The sequence below is a fragment of the Zalophus californianus genome, chromosome 11 (genome assembly GCF_009762305.2).
Source record: "Zalophus californianus isolate mZalCal1 chromosome 11, mZalCal1.pri.v2, whole genome shotgun sequence".
NCBI classification, from domain to species: Eukaryota; Metazoa; Chordata; class Mammalia; order Carnivora; family Otariidae; genus Zalophus; species Zalophus californianus.
The window spans coordinates 422,891-444,966 of NC_045605.1; the positions used below are offsets into that span (position 1 = coordinate 422,891).

Sequence of the window (22,076 nt, forward strand, 5' to 3'; positions counted from 1 at the left end):
CGGGGCCTAAGGCCTCTTGATACTTTGCAGCTTCTCACAAGGCTTCCTGGGGGCCATTGCCCCTTAGCCATTCTATGTTCCTCCGACCTGGTAGACATCTTCCTCCACTGCCAAGACACAGATCCTCAACGGTGCCTCCATGAAATGCATGGAGGCCACAGGGAACCATGTTCCCCCACGTGCAACCTGACCCTGTGCAAATCCTGGATGTGATCTGTTCACAGCTTTGAGAGGCGATCAAAGCGAAAGCAATTTTGCACGGTGACCCTGCCATTTTTGCCCATCCCTGAGCTCAGATCAGATTCTCCATTTTGATCAAGCTCAGCCCTACCTGGGCTGATGTCTCCCCTTGATCTACATCCTCACATGTATTTGTAACTCAGTCTTCTTCCTACCTCAGTGTATCACCCTAACTCTGGACAACGTACTTTTCAGTTCAATACTGGTTCTTGTCTCCCTTGTCTTTTTTTTTAATGTTATGTTAATCACCATACATTACATCATTAGTTTTTGATGTAGTGTTCCATGATCCATTGTTTGCGTATAATACCCAGTGCTCCACGCAGAATGTGCCCTCCTTAATACCCATCACCGGGCTAACCCATCCCCCCACCCCCTCCCCTCTAGAACCCTCAGTTTGTTTCTCAGAGTCCATCGTCTCTCGTGGTTCGTCTCTCCCTCCAGTTTCCCTTCTTTCATTTTTCCCTTCCTTCTCCTAATGTCCTCCATGCTGTTCCTTGTTCCACAAATAAGTGAAACCATATGATAATTGACTTTCTCTGCTTGACTTATTTCACTTAGCATAATCCCTCATCTTTTTGATCAATGACTGACACTTGGCTCAGGATGTTCCCTGCTGTTTTCCCAAGGAATACTTGCCATTCCAACTCTTTCCAACTTAGTGGAAAAAGTGGAGGGGACAGGCTTGTTCCAAGAGCTGCCTCTAGACCACTGAGTCATGGCTGTTTCTCTGTTGTCCCTCACTTAAAGAAGTTCCTACCATTCTCGCCGGTTTAATATGGGATAAAAGGATATAAATGTACAGTACATTTATTACAAACAAGAATAAAATTACCACAATAAAATGTAGAAAAAAGGACTTTCTTGGTGCAGCAAACTCTTATTACCTGTAAAATATTGTGGAATCACCTGGAAATAGTAAAGTATTTAAACCATGTGTATATTAATCTGCACAGTTATTCCTTGTAATGGTCTTCAATAGAAATTATCTGTATATTATAGAGTTGACCATTTCTAATGAATATGGAAATAAGTATAATGTTCTCTTCAATTTTCCTAACAATATTCCTACTATAATACATGTTCTTTGAAGAGAAGGGACAATTCTTTGAAAGGACAACAGACTCCAGGAAGACAAGGTGCAATTTACTTAAAACAAATTTTATTACATATTGTTAATGTGCTTAGTAGTAAAAGCATACACTGAGCCATGTTTTATAAAACTCTACAAAAGTAAAGATTTCTAATTAAACCCTTAACACCTAGATGTCATCTATAGTTAAATTTTGGCTAAAAGGTTTGAAAGAGTAAAAAGAGAAACTATGTAAAATCCCTTCTATATTATCAAAAATAACTGTGGAACACACACTACAATTTAAAAGGAGATTACTTAAAATATGGATTGTAAGTTCTTCTAATCTTCATTGAAACAGATTTAATCCTGATAGGTGCGTTGTTTTTGGTCCATGTGCCCCATTGGATTCCAGTTGCAAGCAATTTTCCAGGGAAGTGATGAATGCCGTTTAGGTTCGCTAGACCACACTGGTTGAACCACCAGCCGGTGTTGTTACTCAGGTGACTACAGCTTTTCACGGACTGACCCCGGACTAGGCATGCGGGGCGACACCCATCATTATCCACATCTGATGTGCTGAAAGGCATTGCATTTTGGTTTTCTTCTTTTCTGAAGCCCCGGAAAGCATCACCTGGGTAAAACAGATTTTTTTTACATGGGTACATTTAAAAGGCACTTTTTGTAAATTTAATTGACCTTTGCCAAATCTGTTGTTATAAAGCTTCGCATCTAGAGCTAAGGTTTCGGTTATTTTCTACTAGGTATCGTATTAAAATCTCTCCTCCAGATTGCAATATAGCAGAACCTGGAAATGAATTCCTCAGCATGATAGGCATCGTTAAGTGGATATTTGGTGTAAAATCACAGTCCAAACGGAAATTTGGCTGTGTAGACAGAATCAGATAATTTAGGCCAAAAATGATGCTGTACAAACCCGTCATACTTTGGGGAAGGGTAATATGGTAATAGGGAAGGGTAATATGGTAATAGGGAAAAGAAGAATGTCTATGTAATAATAATACAGAGTACAGAATAAGTGTTCATGCCTCTACCAGTCTCCATCGCTTGGCTGGAAAGGTTGCTGCCACCTTTCAGATGCTTCCATCTGTAAATGCACAAGTTGTTGGGTTTTATTTAGGGGCCACCAGGTTGGTATAAAACACCCAGTTGCTTCCAGCATGCCATCAGCTACACTACCGAGGTGTGCCTTTTCTTCATGGCTCCCCACACAACACATGGAGAGGAGTTGAAGGAAAACCATTTTTAAATGGCTGATGTTCATGTATGGTATCCCTGATAGGCACCAAAACCTCAGAGTGAGCATCTTGGCCAAGGAGCCCACGTAAGTAAGTAGCAGGGGCAGAAGCCATGCCCTATTTTACTAAAACCGTATAAACAGAAGGTTCTAATTAGTCCCTTACATGAGATCACACCTGCAGGTCAACTTCGCTAATCTGGGGCGCTGGGCGGCACAGTCCGTTGAGCGTCTGACTCTTGCTTTCACTCAGGTCCTGATCTCAGGGTCATGAAATGGAGCCCTACATTGGGCTCTGCACTCAGTGGGGAGTCTGCTGGAGATTCTCTCTCTGCCCCCCCATGCCACACACACATGCATGTGCACACTCTCTCTCTCAGTCTCTCTAAAATAAATAAATAAATCTCTAAAAAAAAAAACTTTGCTAATCTGTTTGAAACACTGACTTAAAGTGAAGCTATGCAAAATCTTTGAGGAATCCAAAGCCCACATTTGTTTCATTATGTTCCGAATGTTTGGGTCTTTGAGGAGCCTGGAGAATTTCCTAAGTGGTAGTGGCTCATCCTATACCCCAGCTCTGCTGGTTATTAAAGCCTCTTACCCTACACTTCACAGGAAATGAAATGCCCACATTGCAGGGATTTGCAGGGAGAAGATAATTGTCAGCACCCACACAGAAGTTCGGATGAGAGACAACACTTAAGGAACATTGCCTAAATCATATGATTCCTCCACAGATAGTTTCTCTGGACAAAGACCAACCACCAGAACGGTTATATGTTATATGGGCTCCTCCCTGGGTTGTATTTAATAAATGATTCTTAAAATACAGTGCATAGGGGGTGTCTGGCTGGCTCAGTCGGTGGAGCATGCGACTCTTGATCTCGGCATTGTAGCTTCGAGTCCCACGTTGGGTGTAGAGATGACTTACAAATAAAATCCTTAAAAAATAATACTACAATATAATGCATAAGTCTATTTTTAAGACCTAGCCCAATAAAACTCACTGCCATGTTTCCTGTGAGAGTCTACTTAGAACACAGCACTGTTTTCTCTGAGAACCCAAATGAAGCTCTCTCAAGTTTTAGAATCAAGAATATTTGTCCTCCTGGAACAACTGTGTTGTTCAAATGTTCAAATTTCATATTTCTATTTTTGCTCTGAGGTCAAAATCAAATTTGCAATTCACCTCTACCATGCACCTGATCACACTTAACCCCCTGGTTTTATCTGTTTTTATCTTTATGTTCTACTGACGACTTTTCTTTATCTTGATTGTATTATGTGATCATCTGTTGAAAGTTACTTCACCTTACTGGGAAAATGCAGAGTATTTTCTGAGGGCAAAGTCTGAGGGCTCTGTGGTGAAAACACTTGCACCATATTATAAATCGTATCCTCTAGATCCTACTCCAAGAGAGAAACCCACACAAACATTTCCTAACAGAATATGTTCCATATTGAGATAGTTCTTTCCACTTTTATAGATGCAGCATTAAAAATCACACATTGTAACTCTCGAAAATTTTCCCTATACACCAGGATTGGAATTTCAGACCTTCACCTAATATCCCAAGGCTAAGCCCCCTCGGATGTCAGGGACTCCAACATTACCCGACACCTCTTCACGCTCAGCCATTTTCCTCCCGCTGTATCTTGGCTCAAGCCGTTCTCTTTGCCAACATTCATTGGCCAGAAGCCTGTCCCTTCCTCCAAGTACAGATTAGTGGTTCTCAACTATAAGAATGCTGACATCTCCATCTTTGGATATAAATACCTGGGCCCAAACTGACTGAATCCAGCTCTGCTGTAGTATATACTTTCAAAAAACCTTCCACGTTAAATCTAACATTTACTTCTTGTTAGAAACTACCCTTCCATGAAGATTTTCTAGTTGCAATCGATTGGGATCCTTCTCTCCCTCTCTTAAATCACCAAAGCTCTGCCAGTATTCAGTATTCCAAGCTTTTGGTTTTCTTTATCCTCCCTCTATATTGTACTCAGTTAAAGAACTAGGAACATATCTCACTCATAAATATACACAATAAACAAGTGCCATGATGAGCAACAATAGGAGAGTTGAATTTGGTATTAACTCAAATTTAATACTTTTCAGCATCAAATTATAAATTTAACATGATGTATTTTGACTTTCTTAAAAATTACATTTATTTGGAAATGAGTAGATGAAACAAGGTATAGTGAAAAAAAATACCCACTTAACTGGCTGTTCTATCAACCTGGCTCCTTGCCCTGGCTCATGTGTGATGAGCTGGGACTTGTGGGCAAGTCCCTTAATCTTAGGTTCCTTCAGCTGGGAAGTGAGAAGAAGAGAGATCAGCTCTAACATTCTATAATTTCTAAATGCCAACCTCTCATAACATGAAAATGTCAGCAATTCCTTCCCAGCCTGCCCCATAGACTCTCCTTCTAAAGAGTCAATTGCAATTACACATGGAAAATAGTTTTAAAGAATATAAGCTCTTCAAAATCACGAGATGGTTCAATGATCATAGCAGGGCTTCAAAAATATCAGTCATGTGTCCTAGACCAAGAGAAACGCATTACTTTATCTTCACCTAATATTGACTAAGCTATATTTAAATATCCTGCATAATTTGGGGAATAAAAAACTTACCAGCATTTCCTGAATACCGTCCTAAGTGCATCTTAAAAAATCTTGTTTCATCTTCTAGCCAAAAGTTATCATATGATGCATAAGCAAATGTGTCATCTTCAGATTCCAATGCAATATACAGCATAAAACTGGTATTTTTCTGATTTACTATATAAAAAATCTTTTTTAGTCCTAGCCAAAATTCACCTGTTAAAAAAAAAAGTGTTTCAACATATTTTAATACAACTTAGAATAACCCTTTATTATTGAGTGTTTGGTGTTGTTTAGTTTTAACACTGAAATGTCTCACATAAATTATTTGAGAGACTAGATAGCCCTCACTCAAATTATCAGTGTTTGCCTAATTTACAAAATATATATATACATATATACATATGTATTATTTGTATGTGTGTGTACATACGTATACAAGCATGTATATACACCTACACACACACACATATATGTAGTCTTCCCCCTTCTACTTCACCAGCCTGGGGTAACTAGACTGTTTTATTTTTACTCTCACCAAAATAAATTCAAAAATTCATTTAACGACTAACTAAAATTTCAAGATTTACCTCAAGGTATGTCAACAAAGAAGCTGTTGAAATATAATGGCAGGTAACAAAATGATGTGTGCTCATAAATGTTAAGAGTTTTAACCTCCAAATCAGCAGCTCCTAAAGAAACATTTCCTGAAAATGCTCAGTTGAAATTATTTTTTTTTTGTCTTTCAGAATGATGCCCTGTGAATAAGCATTTCTTCATTAGAATGCAGAGTGTCAGCTACCTACAAACAAACATGTCATGACATGTGATGAATGAAAATGAATTCCAGGATGAATTAGGAAACAGGGTTGGGACTGCATGCTCCTTGCATGTTCTAGCTGCTGGCTTCGAGCCTCCCCCTGCCCACCTTGGCACAGCCTCTGCTCTAACGTACATTCCCCCAGCTGCACCCTGAGATGACTGAGGGAAGGACGGGTCTAGTGGAAACAAACTTCCGAGAGTTGGCGAGTTGGGGGACAGAGTGACAGCATTCACGCGGTTGCAACTCTAGCTAGGGCACCACGTTCCCCTCAGGGCTGACGGGGCGCTCTAACTGCACACCCATGCAGGAGTGGAAATTACCCCGAAGAAGAGACAGGAAGGGGGTCCACTTGGTGTCTCCAGTCTATGACACTCCATTATAAGTGTCTTCGCCATCTTGCCCCTCTCCCCAGCCCCTAATTTGAATTAACAATATATTTTCCTTAATCCCAAGTTTATTTTTTAAACTATACCAAGTACAGTCTGTTCACATGAAATATACCTGCCTGAAGACCTTTGTCTCAAAACTCAGATAATTTCCCGGTAGAAATAAGCATCAAGTGAGAAGGATGGCAATTCAGAACCTGTAGATCTATGACTACTGAAATTAGGAGGTAGCACTTGCCAGAAAATTAGAGGTAATGCTGGGAAAATACACTATATTAACTGTGCTCCATGACATGGCATCTGTCCAGCCGCCTTTGTAACACTTCATTACATGTCCTGTGCTTTCTAAAATCATTAGCATGCAGGCAGGATTGTAGCAAAACAACTAACACCCCTGCTTACTAAATCCTTGGACGATGTTATCAAGGGATGTTAAAGCTTTTAAATTAAAACAACAGTAACTTAAAATAACATCATGAAAATGATCAAAATCGCCTGCAAAACTTCCAACAAACTTCAAATTCTGCAGTGGTCAGAAATACTGGCATTCCTATTTGCTGGCAAAGGTAATGCTGTCATGCGGCAATTATGTGAACAGACTTCACAAATTTTTATAAAATACTACTCCCAGGTCACGTGATTTGAATTTGTACCACTGTGCACCTCAATTCTCCATTCGCGGAGACATACCACACACATCAAGCGTTGCAAGGTTCATGACAACCCTGCCCACCCATTCAGTGTTTCATTCTACAAATAGTTGTTGAGCATCTACCAGAATTCTGCTAGGTACACAGTAAATGCTTAATAATTACCCAGGTTAGAACTTTCACTCAACCCCATTTCAACACATATCTAAAGATAAGGATTTCCAGATCCCAACCCAAGACCCACTCGTTCTAAGTAATAGAAATGAAGAGAAAGTAATTTGAGAGAGGATTTGCTGTTTTTGCTTGTGATGTGACCTACAGAGAAACAGTCCATAGGTGTCATGCCAAAAAGAAGAAAAAAAGAGGAGAAATAAGATTTGACCTAAAAGGTCGCCAAATCCATCCAGATAATCACACCACAGCCTTTGGAAATCAATGAGCCCATCAACCCTCTTCTGTATCACGGTCCATCCACCTCCTCGGTAATCCATGTCACACATTACCTAAGACAGACCCAGAAAAGATAAAAATCATATACTATCATTTTCATTCATTGACATAAAGCTCATGCTTCATCCTTAAGCCCAGAGAAAGCTAAGACAGTTCCACTGAAAGTTTCAACGCAGTTGTATGCTATTCATATATTCAAATGTCAATCTCTAGAAATAATGCTGTTTATTTTAAGACAAACCTGCAGCTAAGCTAATTACAGTTCCCTGTGTCAGTAATCCATTTACATACATGTGTTCTATGCTCGTAACCCTCAGCCCCATGGATATTTTTCAGTTGAGTGGTAGTGCTACCAGTCTGATGTAGCAGCCTGAGGTATCTGCAAATTCACTTTTCCTTTGAATGAAAACACTGATTTTTTAAAGTGTTCATTAAATATGCCCATGTACCTGTCTTCAATTACTCTTTTCTCCAAAAGCCTGAAAGGCCTGTGTTCAGACTGGGCTCTGCAGACAGAATGGTGCGATCCGTGCCCTACCTCGGCAGGTGTCTCTAGCTGCACCTCTAAATGCCCCTAAGAGGACAGCTGGAGGGACCCCGAGAAGTGACATGGGGAGAAAATCTAAGCCAGCATCCCCATCCGAAACTCCCTGCACACGGAGAAAGGCAGCCTGGAGGAAGTTAGGTAACAAACACCTTCCCACAGCTTGAGAAGGTCATTATGCATCCCACTCGTGACAAAATCAGAAGCCTTCCCTCTCCTCGTATGTTCAGGCTCATTTTTGAATCTGTAGGTGAAGAAAGTTAGGTAATTTTAAAATTATTTCTCATCTAAACCCCAATTTTTTGACATCTTGTCAATAGATGAGAAAATAATGTTAGAAATAAATAAATAATTTAATAACTTCAGGATGAGAAACTGGTAGTATCTACTCAGGAGACAAATTATGTTATTGTTTAATGAGATTATCAATAAGATGTGATAGTGACATCATAAACTTTCTTATGCACAAAAGAGTGAACAGAAAAAATTATGTATAAATAATTTATATGTTATTGTATATGTACTATTCCTAGGTTAATATTATAATATATTATATATATCCTGTCAATAACAGTAATTTCTGATAGAAATTTCTTCCAGAAATCATAGCATAGGATACTAAAGATAGACATGAGCGTAATTTATCTTATTCAGTTTAAAAATGGTTTTAATTTTAAAAAAGGTTTTCTTAATCTGTCTCATACTTCAGTGAAAGGTTTTTTGTAATTATTAATTTCTTACATAATCACATAAAACCATCTGTCACCTTCATGTATAGGAAGGGAAATCAAAGTTTTTTTAGCAAGTTCCAAGGCAGAGCACCCCACTACTTTCTAATATCCACAAGCTAATTAAAGCAAGCATTTATATGCATATTTCTGCCCACTGTAAAGATAATATAAGCTCTTACACCAAATGGATTTACTTCAAAGAGTATAAACATGAAACCTCAAATGGAAAAGTGAAAAAATGAAAAACTCTCAAGCTGTTTTACAGGTTCATGGTTTGGGCAAAGAATTTCAGAAAACCAAAATTTTGAAACTGGAACTTCTACCCATTTATATTAAAAATTTCAAGAAAAAATATTAAAACAATTGAATTTTTAATATTAATTAAGTAGATTGGCTGCTTGTCCTGTTTCATATGATAAGGGAAAACTTTACCTCAAACGGGTAACTAGATCCTTCCGGGTAGATTATGTATAAACCACTTGGTGTTTTGGTGACAGAGCCAATGGTATTTTTAATGTCAGTACAATCTAAACCTAGAAAAGTAAAATCAGTTAGTTAGGATATTTTCAAGTGTGTATTTAAGACTTAATCATTTTACTGTAGAGATCTGACAGTGCTCTCTGAAATTATAATTTCCATTAGCGATATGATGATTTTAACCTCTTAGAAATGAAAAATGATCTCGATTTTAGAAATCAGGAGAAAACACACGCAAGAAATGGGATTAAGGAATTCTTGTTGCAATAAACCTTCACTAGTAACATCACTGTTACTGATTAGTACTCCATACTGCTTAAATGTTCCTTTTGGGATCCACATTTATTTAATAGATTTTATAGTTATGCATTCTCTCACCCAATAAATAATGCTCTTTCCTGAATCTAGGCTTATTTTGGGGGCATAATGTGTAAAGGAAATCTATATGAATGGGAAGGAGAAAACCAAATGATAATAATCTACCATACAATAATCTACCCAAAGTAGATTAATGACAAGTGACACACCCTTGACTACTGGAAACTTCAGAGACTCTAGTTGGGAAGCGCCGTTACAAGAGCCAAAGGGAGAGGACGGGAAAATCACTTTCTGCACCAAAAAGAAATTATGCTTGAGGCCAGAGCCTGCTCTGCGGCCAATAGTTAGAACTGTAGCACCCTGTAATCACCTTCTCCAAAGCATCCCACTTCCCAGGGTGTTGTAAGCATATTATTTGGATATATGGATATTACATTTTATTCTAAGACACTTTGTGTTATCTTTTATAAATGTAATAAAATAAATGCAACCCTTACATTGTTAATTACCCGGAGAAACAAACACATGCGAGCCTTTGACTCCAGACCAGCAGCCTGTGTTAGAGTCCTAGCCCTACTCCTCAGCAGCCGAGAACCCTTAGCTAGGCTCCTCAACCACTTGTCTTCTTCCATCATTGTAACAATACTGCCTACTTTATAGTGTTATTCTGGTGATTACTTAGTGAGGCGCTATATAAAGCACACATATGCAGAAAATGTCTACAAAAAGTTATCTGTTAAAGATTGTTTGCTTCCCCCTTTTTCTCCAGAAGATAATGGGTTTGTTGCCTTTGTTCTGAATTGCTGAGACATTCTTATAGAACCTTGGACGCAAGGAGGTTTGATAAGAGTTCACAAGAAAGAATCGATCTGGGTTGGAATACACGCTTTGCTATCACCATCCAAATAAACGTGCACACATTCTTTAGATTTTCCTGGGCTGCATATTCCTCCTCTGATGATGATCATCATCACAGCAAAGCCTCATATTGTCTTACTGTGCATTAGGCACTATTTGAAGAGCTTTTCACGCACTTGGTCATAGAACCCTTGCAACAACTGTAGGAGGTAAGTGCATCATCAGTTTGCTGATAAGGAAATGGCATGAGTTAGTGGAAGGCGGGCGGTCCGGCCTCCGCGCCCACGCTCCTAACTACAGGAGCTGCAATAAAATGATTTAAAATAAAATAACATACGCAAGTGCCTGTCTTACACCTGACACTTAGGAGATTCTCAGTAATTGTTTATTTCCTTCCCTTTGTAAGGAAGAAAGGTCATACCCTAGGCCCTCAATCATATTTATTTACTTGGAGCTCTTTGGTATTCATTCACATTTGTAAGACATGATGCGGTATTTTCCTTAGAAACCCAAGCCTCTGGGAACTACTACACTGTATTTTTATACAAAAAGCTCTAAATTCCACTTTATTTCTGTCTTAAGTTTTTCTTTTCAAATTTTGTGTTCCAATTTGAAATATTTGGAACATATCAAAAATACTCCACAGGTGGAAAGAACTCTGAAACCTTCTTTTCTTCTAACTGAAGATTAGTCATGAATAAAATGTAGGTCAGCCCAGAAACAACGTACATAAAACCATGCGGTTTGCAACAAATTGAGGATGTACATTTGATACGGCATGGCCTTCAGAGGCTCAAAAACCTTCCCGACTTAGGAAACCACATTTGTCCGTGTTGAAGTCTGCCCAGTGGCAGGTAGGACTCCTCCAGTCCGTTAGATAATAGCTGTATTTTATAAACAAAACCCCTAAAGGCACCAAGTCGTGCGGGAAAATCTGAAGCAATTAAAGACAAGAACGAAAAGTCTGAAACAGCAAAGTTCTCACCATGTGACTGAACCGGCCTGTGGGGAAAAGGGTCCAGGTGCTTTCTGAGAACTTCTGTGGTCAGAAGGAGAACCCGGTTCATGAGCTCGTTAACCTAAACACACAGGCACACCTTTAAGCACTTTATATTCGAACAAAACCCCTTCCCCTGAATTCTATAGCTGGCGTCCCCGAGCCTCTTACAAACCCAGCTCTGCAATATGTAATAATGCCCACTGCCCCCCCACCCACTGCGCCCCTCACCCCTACAGCAAGGCTGCAAAGGAGCAGCACAGGGTCCCTGCAGGTGTGGCTCCCACCTGCCCCCTGGGCAGTGAGCAGCCTTGCAGGCCGCCAACCTGTTCCTTCCAGCTCCCCCTCACACACCGGGGCTCCTGGTGGGCGCCACTTAGGGCCTGCGTCTTTCAGTCAGTTGTCCCCTTACACCCACCACCTCACCAGCACCAGGTCCAAGCAGCTTTGTGTCTGCCTGAGGCTTGCTATGATGCCCCTAACAGAGTAGGCCCTAAACACACGCCTGGATGTGACCACAGTGCAAAATGAAATAGCTGTGCCTCCAACCATATCGATGAATATGTGCAGTAACGACGCAAGAGAACAGATCCATACCTGATTGGATAAATAATCCAAGGAAGTTTGTTGCTCGTCCATCATATTTCTTAGCAGCTTTTTGGTATTTCGGGTGTAGGAAACAATAGAATTTTGCAAGTTTCCTTAAATCATAATAAAAAGTGTTGGCTAAATATTAGATTGTTAGAGAAAATAGAGTGAAAAATCATGAATTTTACATGATTTTGGATAAATATGTAGACACAATAATATCTCAATCTATCTAAATACTCCAGTTAGTTTAACTTTTGTTTAACCAAGAAAATAACTGTCTTAACACTTCTTAATGAAACTATGCTTTCCAATAGCTTAGATGACCCCCAAATAATTTAATCTCATGTAACAGAGAGACAATATTCTGAATATTAATTCTGACTTCATAAGATGAGAGATACAAAAGCAGGAGGTCCAGAAGTCCTCAATTCTTACCATATAAGAAAGTAAAAGGCAATAATCCATATCATGCAAGTTAATTTTCAAAATAAATATTTCTCTTAGTTTGTTCTATTACTGCTGTATATTTTTATATAAGCAAATAGCAAACACACATATACACAATAAGTCTTAGTCAAAGTTTCGGTTGGCTGGTTTCTGATTGAACTTTTACTATACGTTTTTCTTTAAAAAAATTTTTTTTTTATTTTAAAGCAGTTGTATTCTTAGAAGTGTTGCCAGAGCAGTACAGATCACCCAAATCGTTGGAGAGCAGGCTCCCGTGGTGTCCCTGGATGTTTCAGTCTGTACTTCTTATACCCAAGACATTCTCTACGACACAACCCTCAAAATCAGGAACTAACCATCCACTATGTTGTGTTTCCCAGGCCAATTATAGAGATGTGCCTTTTCTAACAGAAGCATCTACATAGTATTCTTCAAAAGATTCTCTCTAATTTTCACTCTCACAGCAGAATTACGTAATAACCCTCGATATCTTAAAACCGACCCCACCCAGCTACATCCCTCTTTTTCACTTTCAGTCTCTCGCTTTCTGTTAGATTCCTCCGGATTTAGACATCTGTCTTAAGGGACAGTACCCACGGGGCACCCACCGGCCTGAGAAACCAGAGGTGCTCGTGTTGCACATAGAATTAAGCACATAATTTGGCCAGGACGTCCACCCTGTAAGAGCTAGACTAGAGCATCACCCCCTCCCTCTCCGATCCCCCTTCTTTATCTTGCCCACCATGTGCTTGTAATAGACCATGAAAATTCCTGCGCTGTCACTGAATAGTTTTAAACAAAAATCAAGACTTTGACCATTTGTTCTTATGCTTTGCTACATAAATCGGCTATGAATTTGTATTATACTTGTTGTAGCAGCTATTCAGTATTAATGGATTCCCTCCTCAAAACTAAGGTGCAATTTCCTAGTGGCTCAGAGGGAAGATCAAAAATAGCCATTGGTGGATTGATAAAACACAGCTCTCAGGGCCCTCTGCCCTCGGTGGGCAGCAGATGCCGCAGGGCTGTGTATAAGAAGGATTCATTCATTTATTCACCAAATATTTACTAAGCACCTACCATGTGCCAAACACAGAAAACCTCTGGCCTAGGATGATCAACATACATATAAAATGACCCAAACACATCAAGGAGGGCATGTGATGTGATGAGCACTGGGTGTTACTTGCAACTGATGAATTATTGAACACTACATCTGAAACTAATGATGCTAATTGAGTTTAAATTTTTAAAAAATGACCCAAACAAAGCTAAGGCCTATTTCCTTCTATGTATACCCTAGAAATAATAAATCATATACCCTTATAATTGTGGTCATTTTTAATACTTACTACACATAAAATGTTTTTCTTCTCGCGTAATTTTAATTTTACCATCACATGACTCCTCACAGTCTTCCTTATAAACAGTATCATTACTTTTACTCTCATCTTTTGCATTAGATACGTCTTCTACAACATTAACTGCTGGAGAATCCTTTACATTAAAAAAATAGAAATAAGAAAATAATATATGAAGTATGTTCTATACATAATACATAATAAGAAGAGTGCATGGAAAAGATGAAATTTCAGGACGTACACAAGGATGATCGTTAGAAGAGAAAAAAAACAATGAACTGGTTAGTCAAACTTCCACAAGTAAACCTTATGGGTAAGTTTTAGGTAAGAATAAAAAGTATATGTTAATTCAATATTTTTGCTCTCCCTTCTTCTTCTCCAATTCCTGAGGGATATATTTAGGGTCTACTTTCCATTAGTGGCTCCGTGGCCTTGACCTTGAACTTTAGCCCATTCGGTGTCTGATCCAGCACCCAGCCTTCCCTGCTCCAGGCATCTATCTGGCAATCTGAAGTTCCTTGACCAGGACTCGGAAGGTTCCCTGAGATATCTACACTTCTAAGCCAAATGGGCTTTCTGCCAGCAACCTATTAGGAATCGGGGGCGGGAGGGGTGGGTATGTGTGGAAGGCTTGTTGCTTTTGTAGAAACTAAGCTATTTACAGATGTGAAAGATCAAGTACTCATTGGTTTGAAAGGTATCAGTGACAATAGTAAAAAAGCACGGAATTTTGCAAAATCAACAACAGAAGTCTTCTTGGAAAGCCAACTATACAGCTGCCATTCCAAATGTATTGATTTCTGTTGGTAAATACTGGTTTTCCGATATGAAAACATTCTTTGGTAGAAGTCACATAGATTTAAATAAATGTTATTAAAAGAAAATAGTAACAAGCTTTACCTCCCTTTGACCTGGATATTGAGAAAAAGGTAAAGAGCTAATCATATTATAAAAGATATTTGCCCCCAAAAGACCCTGGCATTTTGTTACATTGACCTATTTTTAACTTCTTGCTCTTTCCCCTCTCCTCTTGTAATAATTGGCATACTGATGTTTTCAAAAACCTAGGTGACAACCATATTTTTTCAGCTCTAAAAAAATAAGGTTTTTACATTTTTAATATTTTAGAGAATTGTATTATTAATATTTGTGTGGCTCTCCTAAAATTTATTCTTTATTCAACCTTGGAACTTTGAATTTGGTATTGATACCATGGTAAATACATTGTAAAATATTTTAAATTATAAATCAATATTTGAATATGTACAGATTCAAATCCCCATCTACTTAGAGTACTGCATATACTTTATTAGCTGTCACACTGACATTGTTTTAAATAAAAGTTTCTAATTTCCTAGGTAACCACTCACAAGACTGTATTTGAAATATAAACGCTTATAGAATACTCATTTTTTTAAACAGCAAAGTGAATTTTTTTATACCTATCAGCTATTTCATTATCAAAGTTAACCTGAAAGTTGCTGGCTAGTTTTTAACCTAGGCCTGTAATTTCTTTAAAATTTTTTTCATTAGAAATGTGTTAAGTGACAATCCTCAGTTTATGGTTTCCTAAGTTTAAAAATAATATCATTTAAGCAGAGTCTCAGCATTCTAAATAAACACTTTAATCTTTCCATAATTACATTGGGTACTACAATTAATATTTTCAAACTTTTAATATGTATCTTGAAAACAATATAACCATACTTCCTAGCTAAAATAATATTGCTAAAATTCTTACCTTAGAATGATGTACACAGTTACCTTGTATAACTTCTCCACAAATAAAAATAACTGTATTTAAGAGTAAAAGTGAAGCTTGAGGAAGATACATTATATTCTTCTTGGAGAAATGAAAAACTTCTTCAAATATCAGTCAGCTCTCTGTTGAAAGAACTACAGTGCATAGAGTCTTCAGTTGAAAACTTCTGGAAGGTGTTCAACAAAAACAGCAGCCAATACTTACTGGTTTCCATGCCCTCGTTTGAAACAACACCCTTCGTATGAAAAACAAGGTAGCCCATAGAGATCCTGTCATTTTTAAGTTATACAAACCTTTTTTTAATGGTTATATGCCTGCTCTTAGAATATAGGCAAAAGCTAGATAAATAAGGAAATAGATAAAGCATGAATTTATAAGCCCACCTAATGTTTATGAGTTGGATTTTGGGGGGCCTTGGAAAAAACACCTTTGATAAAATATCCCTCAATAATTGTAAACCAGTTTGCATAAAAATAGTAAGGAAGAAGACATGAATGATGGAGTAGAAAGAAGGTTATATTGAAATTGTTTTTACAAAACGCTAAGCAGAAATCTAATCAATGTGGACATCCAGGACAGCTAATTCAGTAAAAAGTAAGCTTCCCCCTGAATTTAGCTTTCAGGGATGGTCATATTAATCACATAAATGCCAAATTTCTAGGACTCTGATTTGTATGTAACATCTATGTTACTAAAACTTCAAAAATTCTGAATGTCAGGGAACTATTATTACTGAAAATTACCACTCTCTAAGAGCTGATAGATCAATGTCTATAATGAGTCTCCAAACAACCCCGTACACACTTCCTTCTCTTCATTATATAAACATGCCTAGATATTCACTATGCTAAAATTAAATAAAATAAAAGGATCCAAATCTTTCCTGAGTCTTGCTTCCTGTTCCAGGCATTACGTTCTCTACTCCCTTTTCCCAGCCCGAGAACTACCATAGTGTTTCTGGGGCTAATCCTGCTGACTGGGGCACAGTAGGCACTCAAATGCTGATTAATGAATTAATACCTTCAAACAATTAAGTATTCTCTGACTGTACTTCCTCACTGTCCACTATTAAACCCAAACACTCTTTTACTCTTGAGTCTCTCCAGCGGGCAGCATGAGGCGGCTGGTAGCATTGGCTCTGAGACCAAATCAAATCTTGATTCCGCCCTGCCTTCGTTCTGGAATCTTGAGCAAAGTTATCTAATACCACGATAGCTTAACTACTTCCTCTGTAGAATGAGGATTATGCTGTGGAGTCAATGATTTAATACACATAAGCACTCGGCACAGTGCCCCAGAGAAAGCAGGCACTCAAATGTTAGGGGTCACTATTATTACTATTATTTGACTTGATCTATAATGCAGTTCTAACATTGCTGACATTGTTGATGATGCTTATAATCTGTATTAAGAGTAGATTAGCACTTATCTTTAATTTCTGGTTGAAGTCTTACAAAACTGTAATGAATATGGCAGAACTTCAGTAATTTTAAATCAGCCAGATGTTAAAATTCTTTGTTCTTTCATAGCTTTCCCAGAAACAAATCCAGGAAATTCTTACTGGAGCAAGAAAATACTTCAGCAGAAGATAGAAAAAAAAAATAGCCTCAGCCAAGAAGAAAGTGAAAGCTCAGGAAATTGTCCCTCACAGGCTGCTTTGCATAATTCACAAGGTTATTACAGTACTCAAATTAGGTAAGTTATGGGGACATGCTTTGTAACCATAAAGGGGTTATTATTAGTTCCTTTTGTAAACAGCACACCATCAACAGTTTATGAGGTATGTTATGAAGTTGGGTGTCTACTAGGCGTCTCCTCCTTAGATCATGTCCGAAGCCCAAATCTTATTCCTTCAACCTGTTCTTTCCCATCTTAGTAAATGGCAATACTCTTCATCCAATTGGTCCAGCCCCAAATCACAGAGTCACATCTGATTCTTTTTTCACTCATTTGAAACACAACCGTTTCACCCACTTGCCCCAACCATTCATCAATACCTCTTACCGGCTCAAGGTTTAAAATTCTGAGCACTTCTGGGGCACCTGGGTGGCTCCGTTGATTAAGCGACTGCCTTTGGCTCAGATCATGATTCCAGGGTCCTGGGATGGAGTCCCGCATAGGCTCCTGGCTCAATGGGGGCCCTGCTTCTCCCTCTGCCCCTACCCCCACTTATGCTCTCTCTCTCTCTCAAATAAAAATAAAATCTTTAAAAATAAATAAAATTCTGAACACTTCTTACCACCTCAATTACCACCATCCTACCCCCAGCTTCCATAATCTCTCACCTAACCTACTATAACAACATTCAAACTACCCTCATCATGTCTAGTCTTATCAACTATAGTCTAAGCTTCCCTACTGCAGCTAGAGTGATTCTTTCTAAAGGTTAACTTAGATCATATTATGCTCTGGCTCGAAACTCTCCAATGGCTTCCTCTTCATTTGAGGTTGGGTTTTACATCGATTCCTTGAAAACTGTATCAGTCCCTGCTAAATCTGAGGGCACATCCCCAGAGCATTTCTCCAATCTTGTGTATTAGCACACTTCCCCTCCCTCACCCTGTTCTACTCAGTGTCTTCTTGCTGGTCTACGAACACATCAAATAGAGTTCTGCCCTCAGAGCCTTTTGTACTTACAGCACCTTCTGCCTATAATATTCTTCATCCCAACTATCTGAACGGCAACCTCCTTTCTTCATTTAGACTCTGCCCTAATTTCCCTTAGTCAGAGACTTTTCCTAAGCACCATATCTAAAATAGAACTATTTCAGTCTCTACCCCCCTACACTACTCCATTTCTCCTCATAGTGCTTTTCACTACCTAACATATTCTGGTGGGGAAGAAAAATAAATACAAACTTCATGAGCATAGGGTCTTTGAAGTTTTGTTCACTCTTGTATCCCCTGCAGCTAAAAAGTCTTTGGCATATACTAGGTGCTCAATATACATTTCCTTAATAAAAGAATGAATTATATATATTAAAAGAATGTATAAAATATTTGTAAAATAAAAATATATAACATGTGTATAATATGTTATACTGTGGTTTTAAAGTGCAAAAGAATTAAGCATTGTAGTCAATTCAGATGTCTCTTCCGACAAAATACAGAGACTTTAGTGTAATATTCTTTTTTGTTGCTTGAATAATACTTGACTTTCCTGTCAAGAGAAAAAGTTTATAAATGCCTCAAATTGTCTATTATCCAAATATCTAATCTTAAAGCCTCTTTTTTTTTTTAATCTGGGACTATACAACTTCAATAAAGGTGGAAACCTGATTAATATTTTGAAGAAATAATTTAAAGGTTTAAAAAAAAACCGATCCTGTGATTTAAAAAAAAGTAACAGCACTGTGCTTAAAATTTCATTTCTTCTTGGTCATCATTGCAAAGCAACATTTGAATGAAGAATGATTAATATGAAGGAGCATTTCTAGGCACTTGAGAAACCAAGCCGTGCTTCCTAATGCTAATAGTCCATGCAAAGCAAGAAGGTGCCTAGGATTTACAAAATGCCAAACTAATTAGCGAAAGTTAGATTTTGAGGAAGTCTAAGTATGCCTAAATACTCCCAACAGCAACTACAATCTTCTCACTTTGCACAGCCTGCTTTTCTTACTCTCTTTCCAATAGGCCCTAGAGAAACAGACTTGTGTGATGAAAGCAGTGGAGACAGAATCAAGGTCAACACTGTGGCTAGGCCAGTCTAAAACTTGCCAAGATAGTTAATGGTCCATTTAGCCTTTCTTTGCCAAAATTATATATTCTAAATTCTTGGCATTGTCCTGAAGGAAACTTACGGGCTTTGTGTGCTAAATCAAACCTGGATTTGCTGTGGCACTTTAAAATCTCAGTCACCAGATGACATTTCAATTTGGGTCACTGCATCCAACTTTGCAAAAACTGTTTTAAATAGTTTCAATTGGAAAAGTTTATTTGAACTCCAAAAATGAACAAATTAATTCATAAAGGCAGAGACATTTCGATGCTGGGTGAGTGATTTTTATTTGGTTTGTACATTCAGCTTCCAATCTGGGAGTTTTTACACACACACACACACACACACACACACACACACACACACACACACACACACACACACACACACACACACACACACACACACCCTGGCTGAAACACATTCGGAATTCATATGTACTTTTCTATTGAGCTCCAACAAAAATTTCCAGCCTTTTTTTCAAATTTTCACTTGCAAAGCCATTACAAAAACGGCTCAGAAATCCATTCAGGTTTGCACACCTCCTGCAGCAATCTGAGCATGGTGATGTGTTTGGGCATACTCTCCCGGGAGACCTCGAAACTAAATCTGGCCTTCTTTCCAGGCCCCCGACGCGGCGATGGGCTGTCCCCAGAATCTGGCAGCAGGGCAGGCACCATCGGGAGTTGTTGAAAGTCAGACCTTTTCAGCAGGGAGAGGGCGAGGAAGAGACTGCAGAGGGACTGGCAAGCATCCCGGGGCGGTGAGAGAATGCAGAGGAAGGGAAATTTCCCCGGCATCAAGCTTGGGGAAAGGGACTGATGCCCCCAAGACTTCCAGCTCGAATCCTACAAGATTCGGTGGTTCCATCGACCATCCCCACCTTCCCACCCTGAATGATCCCCGCGGCAACCCTCGCATCCCTCAACACCCCCAGGACACCATCCTCAGGACCAGGGACGGAGGACTGTGCCAGGCGCTAACACGCCACGCAGCCCGGGGCTGCTGCGCAGACTCGGTTCCCGGGAGGCCGGGACCCGCTCACGCCGCCTATTGGCTGCCCGGCGCGTAGCCCCGCCCCGCCCCAGCGCCCTGGTTTCCGTCGCCAAGGACGCGGCGTCCGTCGGTTGCCAAGATGGCGGCGGCGTCGGCGGGGCCGCTGCCGCCCCCTCCGCCAGGGCCGGGCAAGGTCGCCGCCGCAGCCGCCACAGCCACCATCGCTGCTGCACGGGAACCGGGGCTGCCGTGGCCAACCCTTCCGCGCCCGTGACGCGAGGCCTGAGAGACGGAGTGGAGGGAGGAAGAGGAGGAGGCCGGGGCTGCCATGAGGGAGGCGACAGCGGCGGGCGGGGAGGCGGCGCTGAGGTGAAGGATGCTGGCCTGGAGGCCTGGGTCCCGGAGCGCGGTCTCGGGACGGGGCCCCGAGTTGTCGGACGCCCGCGACGGAGCCCCCCGCAGCCCCCGCTCGGGCCGCGGGCGCTGCCGGCCTGCCGCCGACCTGTATCCTTCCCGGGGGTGGTGGCCGGGTGGCGGCGTGGGCGGCGGGCCCCTCGCCCCCTGGGAGCCCGCGTACGTGGGGCGGGCTGGGCGCGGGGGTACGCCCCGCCTGTGGGGCGGTGGGGTGGTGGGCTCCCCGGTCCTGCGCCCGCACCCCCGCTGCATCTCGGCCGGGTCCCTGAGCGCCCGTCCGCGGCGCACCCCGCCGTCCGGGGCCGTGAGCCCCGTGCCCCCCAACCTCGTCGTCCGGGGCCGTGAGCCCCTCCCCCCAACCCCGCCGTCCGGGGCCGTGAGCCCCTCCCCCCAACCCCGCCGTCCGGGGCCGTGAGCCCCTCCCCCCAACCCCGCCGTCCGGGGCCGTGAGCCCCGTGCCCCCCAACCTCGTCCGGGGCCGTGAGCCCCGTGCTCCCCAACCTCGTCGTCCGCGGCCGTGAGCCCCGTGCCCCCCAACCCCGCCGTCCGGGGCCGTGAGCCCCGTGCCCCCCAACCCCGCCGTCCGGGGCCGTGAGCCCCTCCCCCCTCCGCCGTCCGGGGCCGTGAGCCCCGTGCCCCCCAACCCCGCCGTCCGGGGCCGTGAGCCCCGTGCCCCCCAACCCCGCCGTCCGGGGCCGTGAGCCCCGTGCCCCCCAACCCCGCCGTCCGGGGCCGTGAGCCCCGTGCCCCCCAACCCCGCCGTCCGGGGCCGTGAGCCCCGTGCCCCCCAACCTCGTCGTCCGGGGCCGTGAGCCCCTCCCCGCTCCGCCGTCCGGGGCCGTGAGCCCCTCCCCCCTCCGCCGACCGGGGCCCTGAGCCCCGTGCCCCCCAACCCCGCCGTCCGGGGCCGTGAGCCCCGTGCCCCCCAACCTCGTCGTCCGCGGCCGTGAGCCCCGTGCCCCCCAACCCCGCCGTCCGGGGCCGTGAGCCCCGTGCCCCCCAACCCCGCCGTCCGGGGCCGTGAGCCCCGTGCCCCCCAACCCCGCCGTCCGGGGCCGTGAGCCCCGTGCCCCCCAACCCCGCCGTCCGGGGCCGTGAGCCCCGTGCCCCCCAACCCCGCCGTCCGGGGCCGTGAGCCCCGGGCCCCCCCACCCCGCCGTCCGGGGCCGTGAGCCCCGGGCCCCCCAACCCCGCCGTCCGGGGCCGTGAGCCCCGTGCCCCCCAACCTCGTCGTCCGGGGCCGTGAGCCCCTCCCCGCTCCGCCGTCCGGGGCCGTGAGCCCCTCCCCCCCCCGCCGACCGGGGCCCTGAGCCCCGTGCCCCCCAACCCCGCCGTCCGGGGCCGTGAGCCCCGTGCCCCCCAACCCCGCCGTCCG

At 42.2% G+C, this 22,076-nt stretch overlaps 2 protein-coding genes across 4 annotated transcripts in view; one reads left to right on the forward strand and one right to left on the reverse strand.

The window, feature by feature from the left end:
* Positions 1 to 1,428: 1,428 nt before the first annotated feature.
* Positions 1,429 to 16,626, reverse strand: ANGPTL5 (angiopoietin like 5). The gene is made up of 9 exons (XM_027580733.1): positions 16,594 to 16,626; positions 15,553 to 15,707; positions 13,803 to 13,947; positions 12,010 to 12,113; positions 11,401 to 11,494; positions 9,195 to 9,295; positions 7,420 to 7,540; positions 5,209 to 5,394; positions 1,429 to 1,946 (listed from the first exon to the last, which is right to left on the reverse strand). The coding sequence occupies exons 2-9, from the start codon at positions 15,643 to 15,645 to the stop codon at positions 1,627 to 1,629; spliced, it is 1,164 nt and encodes a 387-aa protein (XP_027436534.1). The 5' UTR covers positions 15,646 to 15,707; positions 16,594 to 16,626; the 3' UTR covers positions 1,429 to 1,626.
* A 3,797-nt stretch (positions 16,627 to 20,423) lies between these two features.
* Positions 20,424 to 22,076, forward strand: part of CEP126 (centrosomal protein 126) — a 96,360-nt gene continuing 94,707 nt past the window's right edge. For all 3 annotated transcript variants that reach the window (XR_003517620.2, XR_003517621.2, XM_027581171.2), the window contains exon 1: positions 20,424 to 20,791. Coding sequence is in view for 1 of the 3 variants with exons in the window: in XM_027581171.2 (XP_027436972.2) it covers positions 20,664 to 20,791 (128 nt within the window). In the remaining 2 variants the exon portion in view is untranslated. The remainder of the gene's footprint in view (positions 20,792 to 22,076) is intronic.